The sequence below is a fragment of the Fundulus heteroclitus genome, chromosome 13 (genome assembly GCF_011125445.2).
Source record: "Fundulus heteroclitus isolate FHET01 chromosome 13, MU-UCD_Fhet_4.1, whole genome shotgun sequence".
NCBI classification, from domain to species: domain Eukaryota; kingdom Metazoa; phylum Chordata; class Actinopteri; order Cyprinodontiformes; family Fundulidae; genus Fundulus; species Fundulus heteroclitus.
The window spans coordinates 36,743,247-36,754,747 of NC_046373.1; the positions used below are offsets into that span (position 1 = coordinate 36,743,247).

At 43.3% G+C, this 11,501-nt stretch overlaps 1 protein-coding gene across 5 annotated transcripts; it reads right to left on the minus strand.

Moving 5' to 3' along the window:
* Window positions 1-333: 333 nt before the first annotated feature.
* Window positions 334-9,802, minus strand: si:ch211-152p11.4 (regulator of G-protein signaling 1). 5 transcript variants are annotated; one of them, XM_012853706.3, is made up of 6 exons: window positions 9,590-9,802; window positions 7,356-7,908; window positions 3,733-3,782; window positions 3,359-3,492; window positions 1,092-1,258; window positions 334-898 (listed from the first exon to the last, which is right to left on the minus strand). In XM_012853706.3, the coding sequence occupies exons 2-6, from the start codon at window positions 7,851-7,853 to the stop codon at window positions 716-718; spliced, it is 1,032 nt and encodes a 343-aa protein (XP_012709160.2). In that variant the 5' UTR covers window positions 7,854-7,908; window positions 9,590-9,802; the 3' UTR covers window positions 334-715. The 5 variants fall into 5 exon arrangements, with proteins under 5 accessions (XP_012709160.2, XP_021166893.2, XP_021166892.2 ...); XM_021311218.2 differs by having other exon boundaries at window positions 9,582-9,802; XM_021311217.2 differs by lacking the exon at window positions 9,590-9,802 and adding an exon at window positions 9,330-9,546.
* Between the last annotated feature and the right edge of the window lie 1,699 nt (window positions 9,803-11,501).

An 11,501-nucleotide genomic window follows, 5' to 3' on the forward strand; every position in this document is an offset into this window, starting at 1 on the left:
TGACCAGCTAAAGACCCAAATAAATTGAATTCAATTTAGTCAAACATTACTACGCAAACATTGCTCATTCAGATTAGGTTTTAGCTCCTCTAAACCCTCAAAAATGAAGACTTTTTAACATTCAACCTTGATTCAGCTCTAAAAAGGATCCACAAATGTATGCTGTCTGCAGATGATAGTCGTGTGTTTTGATCCGTACTGATGTCTGTCTAAGATGTAGTTATGCTTTGATTAAGAGTCCTGAAATGAAATTGAGAAGAAGACATCTTAGATGTCAAAGGCCTCGGTCATAAACCACATAAGTAAACAGGCTGGTGAAAAAAGACATGCTTATTAAAATTAAAAACATTCTGTTTTTAATGGAAGTCCAGCACCTCCATCTGTGATGGTGATTTGCTTACAAATATTCGTCAGTACAGAATGGATTAGAACAGTTACATTATAGTCATGTGCTCTTAAGCCCCATAGAACAGCAGCGGCTCCACTTGTATCCCAGCTGCTTGCAGTTTTTAAAGTGAGGCCAGCTAGGTTTTGACAATAATTATTTATTGATATTCCTTGGGCTCAGACAGGAAGTGGATTTTTCAGTGTCTTAATTCAAGTGCAAAACATTTACAGTGTCCACTTGGCATCAACATATTTATCTTTCTCACAATACTCATTCACAATGAAAAGCTTGCAAGTAACGGATTCCAAAGTCTCTGGCTGCTGAAGTTCAGTTTTGCGAGGCTTCGACCTCATTTAGCAATGTTAGGTAGACGTTTGACTGGAGGAAACGTGGGTAACAGTCGGTGTCCAACAAAGAGTAGACGCGCTTCTGTGCTGACAGAAGAGAGGTGTGAGAGGGAGCCTGCAGCAGCTGGAGGGTCAACTCTCTAGTTTTACTGTCCAGGTTTACCTGCAAGATAACAGCAATGTCATGATCCTCACTTTGAAGGACTGTTTCAGCTCATAACTAATCCCTTGTCATGTTTGGAAGAACAACTTAATTCAGGGCCATAGGAATGAAAATGTTATCTTTAAAAAGCAAACATTGGTCATAAGGAACCTTTGCATTTTTTAACCAGCCTTGATGGTCGGGAGCCCCGTACCTCACGAGGGGCGCCAGGTTGGATGTAGGTGGCGCAGATGTCTTTCGCTCTTCTCTGCAGACTGAAGTTGTTGGATGAGTGTCTGTACTGTTCACAGGCCAAGTAGAACTGCAGGTTCTCCTCGCTGAATTCAGAGCGCAGGAATGCTCCAAACACCGAAACACCAACTGGCAGCAGGAGAAAAAAACAGAAGTGAGCCTTATCTCATCTATCCTCACATTACACGCATTTGAAAGACACCCATCCACATACAACTGGTAAAAGTTCCTAAGGCCTACTAAAGACATAAGCACAGTTGGGTTTTGGAACATATTTAAGCTTCTTCTCTTGGTTTTTGGTATTACTGTATGTCTGACTGAAACCTGGCTGGTTACTGAAATTCCTCAAACATGTCAGTCAGACCACCTTATGGAGGTCAGACCAGATCACCAGTGCTGAAATGAGGTCCTGTATCATGCAGCAGCTACCAGTCGCACAGATTACTGTTGCTCATGTGTACCACAAAACTATGCGCAACTCTGCAAAACATGAGATAATGTTGTTGCATAGTATAACTGAAATAATCAGAAAATATATCACAATTTAGTGGTTGTGTCACAAAGATACAAATAATCATACCTGTGAACCGTTTTACATTGTTAAGTTAAAAACAACCATCAATGTCATTTATGGGCTTTAACTGTACAGAAGGTAGAGAATAATGTTAAAGTGAATTGTAACTTAGAGGGAAATTGCCATGAACAGCAGTTTTCAAGTCTTGCTTGACATTCTCAACTGAATGTAGGTTTGCTGGAAGGTGAACCTCTGCCCTGGTCTCATGTCTTTTGCAGCCTCTGGGAGATTTTCCTGCAGGATTGCCCTGGATGTTGTTCCATTTGTCCTCCTTACCATTCTGCCAAGCTTCCCTGTCCTGGTTGAGGAAAAGCATTCCCTAACCATAGTGGTGGCATCACCAAGTTTCCACTTTTGAATGACGTGTTCAGGGTGATGGATGCTATTGATTTTTTTGGCCACGCAGCTTCTTTCAAAAAATGTGATTCTATCTCACCTTACCAGAAAACCTTGTTCATTTTTCTTTATTGAACTTGCAGCAGTTCATTCAAACGGCCCGTTTTCAAAACGGTTAACATACAGGCATATACAGTGGTACTCATGGTCAAAGTGACACACATTCTTTGCAAACAGCTCTAACCGTGCCAAAACATTTAAAATGTGAATCAACAGCAAATGTTGCCTTGAAAACAGCACAACTTGTAACCAACGGTGTGAGCTCTTCTAACACAACAGACAGCAAAATACAGCGCTCAGTGCAAATCAGTGCCCCGCTGCGTGGCATTGTAGTCTATTACATAGCTTTCATGCCAGTGTCATTTGTTATCCTTCTACATAGGCTGAGTCAAATTGTTCCTTCCTGTAAAGAATTGGATCAACTATTAGAAATGCTTTGATGTCAATTTAATTGATTCCATGACATTCTTTTCAAACTGTGACTGAAAGCTGACATAATCATAGAAAATACTGTAAATGTAACCCAAAATACAATTTCAGAGAAATTTCTCCTAAAATGTGAGTCCTTCCAACTACAACTTGACCTTGCACACAGACTCCTCTTCCTCTCATGATCATCTAACTTCGACCTCCTTCCATGGTAAAGAACAATCCGGAGATGGCGGCTTTAAAGCCTGTCAACTGGTTGCTAATTAAAGATTTGTGAGGTGTAGTGTCAAAAAGGCGCTTTAGTTATTTCATTCTGATAGTTAGGAATAGGTGATTTCTGTTTGGTTACCATGGCTTAAACAATGCGCTTTGGAGTGCTTATTTAACATCTGATAGCTGTTTTGCAAAAGGGTGGGGAAAATGTGTCAATCTAACGAGAAAGGGTCTTCTGCTCTGCTGAGATAGTGATGATGGAAACTGAGTGGATTCCAGTTTCTTGAAGCAGGTCAAAGCGATCAAGAAAAACTGTAACAGGCTTTCTTTGTACCCTTTATGACCTCTGCCAAACTGCAAACAGGACTTCTAACAGCTTTCTTTCAAATATAGCATTCATCTTGAAACTTCTCCACAGAGACCTGCACAGTCGTTGTCCTGTCAACATATTTCCCCATCTAAAGCGTATACACCAGGGGTAACAGGCCCAGGAGACACCCCTCTGTAGTAACAGTTTCCGTTTCATTGAGGAGGGCAGAGGCCAAAGCTGAACTAGTTTCACAAGTTTTCCTTGATCCTCATCTCATTTTACAGTCAATAATGCATCTGTGACTTACCTGGGCTCTCTAGCAGGGCATTCAGAGACTCAGCCCAGGATTCCAGCATATCACGACTGATCCGCCCCTTCTTATTGTGGCCCACCTGACTCCACTGTCTCATGAAATGCAGACGGGACCTTCTCTCTCTGGCACTGTGATCAGGGGCCAGAAAAGGACAGAGATGGACAAGAATACATCAGTAAAATCAGATCATATCTGAACATGCAACAAACATCAAAGCTGATCAAACAAATCCAGGGCAGTTAAAGGAAAACAAACAAAAGTTAGAAATTCAGACCTCAGAAACTCAACTAACCATCCATCCCATATGGAGGTAGTGACTGTGTCTTTTAAGATCATAAACAGGAAAAACATTGAAACAAGGTTCTCACCTGTTTTTCTCTTCTGCATTAAACAAGTTGGGGTTTGATGAATGTGGAGTCTGAAACAAAAATCAGACAATTATTTAAAGGTATTCTGCCAACGCCAAGAGCTCCAAGGAAAGATACTTTTACTAACTTTTTAAGTCATTTTATTTGAACAGTTTCTACATACAGACCTTAAATGTCCTCTTTTCACATTGATGTAGTAACCTTGCCTGCAAGCTGAATTCTTGTGGTATTTGTGCGTTCACAAACAAATGAGGATCCATCTTATACCGCTCTGGCTTCAATCATTTGTGTCTGAACCAAAACGGTTCAGCCCAATCACATTACAGTATTGTGTTTTAAGGCGGACATACCGGTGCGTATGTGCGCTCTCACTAGAGCGGTTCACAGCCGAGTGCGAAGCGGCTGGGATGAGAATCCGTGCCTCCAAATCCGAGACCATTGTCTTGAACCGGAAAAGGGTAGAGTGCCTTCTCCGGGTTGGGGAGGATGTGCTGCCCCTAGTGGACGAGTTCAAGTATCTTGGGGTCTTGTTCACGAATGAGGGGAAGATGGAGCGGGAGATCGACAGGCGGATTGGTGCAGCGTCTGCTGTGAAGCGGGCGCTGTACCGGTCCGTTGTGGTGAAGAGAGAGCTGAGCCAAAAGGAGAAGCTCTCGATTTACCGGTCGATCTACGTTCCTACCCTCATCTATGGTCACGAGCTTTGGGTCGTGACCGAAAGAACGAGATCCCGGATACAAGCGGCTGAAATGAGTTTTCTCCGTAGTGTGTCTGGGCTCTCCCTTAGAGATAGGGTGAGGAGCTCAGTCATCCGGGGAGGACTCAGAGTAGAGCCGCTGCTCCTCCACGTCCAGAGGAGCCAGTTGAGGTGGCTCGGGCATCTGGTCAGGATGCCTCCTGGACGCCTCCCTGGTGAGGTGTTCCGGGCACGTCCCACCGGGAGGAGACCCAGGGGAAGACCCAGGACACGCTGGAGGGACTATGTCTCTCTGCTGGGAACGCCTTGGGATTCCTCCTAAGGAGCTGGCCCAAGTGGCTGGGGAGAGGGACGTCTGGGCCTCCCTACTGAAGCTGCTACCCCCGCGACCCGACCCCGGATAAGCGGAAGAAGACGGACGGACAGATACTGGTGCAACGAAAGCAAGAGCTGCCGAGCCCACAGCCGAACCAACAGAAACATGGCTGCTGGGTTCACATCTGTTTTGTAAGAATCCATGATTTCTTCTTTGATAGAAGAACAGCAAGAAGTGCCTTGACAAGCTAACCTTGTTGTGGTTTCTCATGAAGTCTGCTACTTATGTTTTCATTTGAGACCATGATTGGCTAAAACCAACCTTTAGTAGGCGGGCACTAGGTGTCGCTTCACCCAATCAGCTTGGGGAGTTCTGCTGAATGTCCCTTATTTCCACAAATGGATTCAATAGAAGCAGACATAGATTTATAAAGCTCATAACGGAGAGTGCTACACAGTATCCATCCGGCTGGTCATGGTATTGATTTAGCAGACTTCATCTCTTTATACTGATGAATCTGTGAAGATTATTTCATGGCTGAATCACGCCGATTTGTCCATCTTATTGGACAACAAACAGACTGATTGACACAACATTTAACATGTTGAAATTGTGTGACAAATAAATATGTATTTTGCTTCCGTCTTTAAGCCATCTTTTTAACATAGCATTTTTGAATGGAAGATAAAAGTCTAAAGGGCAAATCTGAAATCTAATCCTACTCTTTTGCCAAACTTATGTTTGAATTCATACATATGCTCTTAAAGTAATAAGTCCTGTTCAAAAGCAATAAACCACTTTGAGTTTTTGACTGAGAGTCCCCAAGCCCATAACTTGACCTCCCAACCCACAGGAGGTGAGTTCATGTGGATTAGCTTCGCTGTTGCTTTTTCAGTCTAGAGCCTTTGAATCAATTCATTTCCTTTTTTTTTTTTTTTTTTTTCCCCCAGTGTCCTGTCTAGCAATGTGGCAATAGGAATTGATGTCTTAATGCCAGATAGAGCTCGACAGATTTTACTTTCACAAGTGGAGCAAACAGCTTTCACCATAATGCTCCACTTGATTTGTGCGTGTAAATAGTTTTATTGTGATTCCTGCAGGGAGAATTTCAAATTATATGGACACTACAATGGGAAAGTAGGAGAGTAAAGGAAAAACAAGAAGAGAAAAAAAAGAAAGAGAAGAGGTGAAAGAAAGAAGAGATAAAAGGAAGAGAATGATAAAACGTCCTCTGTCTGCTCCATCACCTGGAAAGAGAGATGTAAAGAGAACAGCACAACCAACAGACATAAAGCAACAGATACAATCGAGTAACACCTTGATACCATTGCTAAATCATATGTATTATTATTTAAGCTGACATGTGTAATGTGATACCTGAAAAAAGAAAGTAAAAGAAAATAAATAAATAAATTAGAGCCTTCCTGTATATAAGTGAACATTTAATACCTGGGACCCAGCACCTGTGGGAGTTTGTGAGAGTGCACTAGTTTAGGTGAAAATTATCCAGAAGGAAATAGTTCGATAGTGGTTGTGGAGAACCAAAGGCCCGCCTTCCACAGAGGCAGGAGTCAGGGGACCCGTAACCCCGGACTCACAAAGGGGTCCCTAAAGCAGGGCGCCCAGGAGGGGCCGACACAGGATATCTGCAACCCCCCCCCCCCCCAAGGAAATCCCCCAGCCAGCGCAATGCCGACGCCCCCAGGAGCCGCGGGGACGAGGCCGTGGGCTCCGCCGGCAGCCAGCCCCGCTGAAGTGGTCCTGGCCACATTTCATTTATAGTAGCTTGGTAACTTTCTATCTGAATTAACCTGAAAAATCCTGAACATTTTGACAGTACCTCATTTTCCCAATCTGCCAGCGATGTTTAGTTGTGGGAGGCCTCATTAAAAGCATTTGAAAAGGGCTGAAGTGTCTTAATATAGCTGGAACATTTGCATTTTTATTAAAGGTTTAGGAGCGTCCATGAGCCTGAAAGCATTGAAAGGTGTCTAGCTGCAGGAAGAAAGCAGCTATGGAAGACGTAGTCATAACTAAATGTATCAGCACAAACAAGAGAAAAGCAGACGTTTTAATATAATGAGAGAAAGGGCTAGAACTTTCTTCCCTACATGTTTCAGCTGGAATTAAATGTCAAACACATGGACATAATTAGTGAGTCCAACACACTGACCTAATCTGTAGGGCTTCATTACCGACATTTTCCAACATTTGGAAACCGTTTTCTTACGTTTCCATGACAAAGATTGTTCCCTACAACTGCTTTTTGAGATTTGGAAAAATAATGTGATTTTTTATTAAGACAATATAACCCTAATGTTTCACACTCCTCCTTGCATGTACTTGCTGTTGGTGAATGTGGTTAACTCAGCCATTTCTCCTGAAGTCTGTGTCTTTTGGATTGCATTTCTCTAAAGGAGCAGTTTTCCCCACTGTCTATGAGATATGGCCCTCAATCAAAGTGAGGCCGGCTAAGACCATAACTAAAGAAGACTTTTATCACTTGCAGAGTTCCATTAAGCCCCAGAACCTAAACTACGACTGTCAGGGTGACACGGTGTGAATAGATGTTACTGAACGGAACAGAACGGAACAGAACGGACGTCCTACCTGTCCAAAGAGACTCTTGATGTGCAGTTTAGCAGCTGACAGCTTGGCTCTGTGCTGGTGTCTTTCCTGGGACTTTAAGGACAAAGGATTGGTGGAGACTGACAGAGACATGTGTTGTTGGCCATCTCTTTCCACACTCTCACTGACGTCCTCGGTGACTGAAGCCAGCTGGCTATCACTGTATGCCCTGCAGCTTTCGTTGATCATGCCCACTTTGAGATGGTTCATCTCCTGTTTGGCCAGATCACTGAGGTTCTCCACGCTGACACTGTGCTCTTTGACTAACTCCTTCCTCCTGACATCCCTCGCTGTCTGCGACGGCTCCTGAATGGTGGGAATCAGACCGGCTGACCCTGCATCTAGTTCATCATTTTCCAAATGAGGCGTGTTGGTGACCGACTTCTGCCTGTTTCCATGTTCTGGGTTCCTTGGTGACGGTTTGTTCCACCGGGCCATGTCAAGATCCAGAAGGGATCCCTCAGAGCTGAATCTACGCATGTTTTTGGAGGAACGTGATGTAGGACAGCAAACGTTAAATGGTCAGACAGAATTTCTGCAAAAAGAGAAAAGACCAATAAAAATGGGGAAGAAGACGTCAAAGCTACTCATGATGGTGGCAGCAGTGAAACAAAGGGCAACACCAAAAGAATTTCCACATTTGGCTCATTTTGATATACATGAGACAAAGATCAATGAAGATTTACTACATTTACTACACTAAACTGTCATTCTAAATTAAAGCTTAAAACACTCAAAAAGGAGGATCAGAAAAACAATTAATAGGTTCATTTTTTTCTTCCCTGACAAAGCCTTAAACAGGCTTTTACCATCTTTTTTCTTCAGAAATGTTTAAGTCCCATTTGAATGTTAATATATGGATTCAATTTCCTCATACCAGTACCTGATGACAGACATTTTCGTTTAAAAGTTTGCTTCTTAAATGATAGCTAAAAACAAAAACTGGAGACATGGGAACTTAAATCTCTCCAAAATCTTAAGGGCACAGCTGAGGTCATTTTTGAATATTTGAGGAAGTATACAAATAATTCAATAATCAACCAAAATGAATGACATTTGATTTTGATCCGTTTCATTATTTTTTTTCCCAGCAAGTTTGAAAAGAGGGGAGGCAAACAGGATGGAGGCTTTAAAGAAACACACTAGACACTAATGCGAAAGGACAGAAACACAGTTTCCACAGTTCATGATTCAGGAGTGAATGCTGCTTGTCGGGACTTTGATGCAATCAACTGGTTTCCTTATATAGGACATTTTTGACCAATCGGTATAATATGATTGAACTTGATTTTGTAAAGTGCCTTGAGATGACATGTTTCATGATTTGGCGCTATATAAATAAAATTGAATTGAATTGAATGATAAATCTGCGTGAGGCAAGAGGAGAAAAACTCAGACATATCAGCAGATAAATTCAAATTCTAAATATTAGCAAAATACCACTAAAAATAGAATGGTGGAGAGCAATCACTAGGCTTTAGATGTAGCTTTCCCACAAGCTGCTAACAATGAAAATGACTAGGAAGCTGAATGGAAACACTCCACATCATTCATCCATTTCATTATACTCATACATTAACCCTCATAATTAAAACCTAAATGTTTTTCATGTTAAATTTTGACTTGGCCAAAATCAAGTTGAGAGGATATCATCAATTGGTCATTTCATGAAGATGGGAAGTCTTCTTCATTTTATACTGAAATAAATGTGCTAAATCCAGGGCAGGGGCAATGACTGTCATTGCAATAAAGGAGAAACTACCGCCGTGTCGCGTGGAAGGAACGTCGTTCAGACGCCGTCTGTTGCCGTGCCGGATGGAAAATGATGCGGAGCCACGTGGGGAATCAGCGTTCAGCAGCAACTCTGAGAAGTTTTACTTTAGCGTTAGTAGCCCACTGGGTTCTTACTCTTTTACTTTACACAAACACGTGCTAACCTCCGAGCAACGCAGTTACCAGAAGAAGAAGAGTAAGTGAAGGCTGGAGCCCATATGTCCCTTAGAGCGGATCTAGACGTTTGCTGCTGTCGGCGGACCTTCTCTTCACCTCCTCTAGTCAGCCTCGAATCTGGCAGGTTCTCCCTGAAGCAAAGCTGCCGTTTAAACAGCAGTCAGTCCAGCTGTGGCGGCAGAAGCAACATCTGGCAGCTGATCGTGTCCCGCTGGGGCAGGGCAGGGCAGGGCAGGCCGCCCCGCATATCACACTCACCCACTCACCTGAGTGGATTTGCCTCGCTGGGTGGCAGATTAGGAAGCTTTCTGCGCTGCGGCTTCCATCAATTTGAGGCCGTGGATTCCAAAAATCCAAGACGGAAGAAAGTGCTGCTGCTCCTGCAGCCTCCTGTTCCTTCAGCAAGTGTTCCTGTGACACTAAAAGGCTCCTCCTTCACCTCTGCCTCAACATGTCAGCCTGACACACACACACACACACACACACACACACACACACACACACACACACACACACACACACACACACACACACACACACACACAGCGAGAATGTGCTGCTGGATACAATTTATCACAGAGAAAAACACTCAGGCGGAACTTCTGACGTCATCAGGGTGGGGGTGAAAGTTAGCCTGAAAACAAGAAAAGAAGGAAAAGAAAACAGTTAAGAGCAGCGCTGCGTGCTCCATGCTGTCTTCAACACCTGGGGCGCTGTTCCACCTGTGGCCCTAATGTTACTGCCACTGGGGCCCTAGAAAATGAGGGCCCCAGTGGCAGTAACATTATTTACTGTACATTATTTAATGTTAGGGCCCTAACAGAATAAACTTTGGACTACAGGTGGAGGGATCTGTAGATTTAGACGCAGAGAAAATGTAAAGAACATGGCTTGTTTTACGCCTAGACTCTAGATTATTCTAGATTATTGGGTGAACCAACTACTGGCTCATCATGAGCGTCATTGATGTGGCAACGAATGTTTCAAGATCCGTGTTTTACATTGTTGCACAAACTTTGTTAATCGCCTACTCTTCTTAAATACTATTATACTACTACCATACTACTTTTGTTACTATTCCTTAAAAGCAATGGATGCGATGATTATTAAGAGAAGGTTTTTGAAAACCTGTTTGCCAAACCCCAATGGCATTTCAATGACTCCTCCTTCTTGTCTGCTCTCCTGGATGGTTTCTCTGCTTGTTCCAAGTCTCTTTTATCTCCGTATGTTTTAAATAAAGTTCAAAAAATAAACTTGAAGGCTTTCCCAACTCTAGTTCCCACTCCTGCGGTCACATGGTTCCACCCACCATCAGAACACCACTGTTCAGTCTGACAGCAAGTTCCTTTATACAACAGGGCTCTAGATGGCGCTGGTCCACCGTCCAGGTCTCGGTGGAATGAAGCTGAAAGGTAATGGAAACAGCTTCTAAATGTTTCCTGGGTAAAAACGAGTCTGAGGAAGATCTGAAAATTGAAACAACTTTCAAAAGAGTCATCAACTAGTGTAGAATTAAGCACAACGCACTTCAACTCTCTTTGATTACGTGGGTCAGACTCAACGCTGATATAGCGACACATGCCATGCCTACCATAGACTTATCCAGAAGAACCTGCACAGACCTCACATGTATCAGGCCACGCAGCGGTTCCCAGCAGCGGTTCCCAGCAGTTCTACTTTGAGGTCCCCACTAAGAAATTCTCCAGTCACCTCACAGCTGGGCATGCTCAACAGTAAGCTCACAGGGGAGGGCCCATCTTTTGTCTAGAGACTACAGTAGTTCTGGGCCCTTCTGAGGGATTTCTTTGGCCGTTTCAACTGCTTGGCTTTAAAACTGTTGAAACGGTCTGTCCATGGGGTTCCTCAATATGCCCTCAATATGTGCATTGGTAGCATGTAATCATTCATTTTAATCCTTTGGAGTTGTACTTCTCTTATGCCAAAGAACTCCATTCACACAATCCCTAAAGATCCATTGTGAGGCTGTTTATTTGACAAAGCTACAACATTTTAGCACATTGAGGGCCCCAGGGGTGGGGCCACAAACCACCATATCTTTGCCAAGAACCTTCTTCCCTTGGCCAAAACACTAGAGATGGGGCATGAATTGGTTTCCCAGCAAAACAATGGCAGGGAATAAGCCACCAAGGCAATAATCGCTGGCTACACTCTATGGTC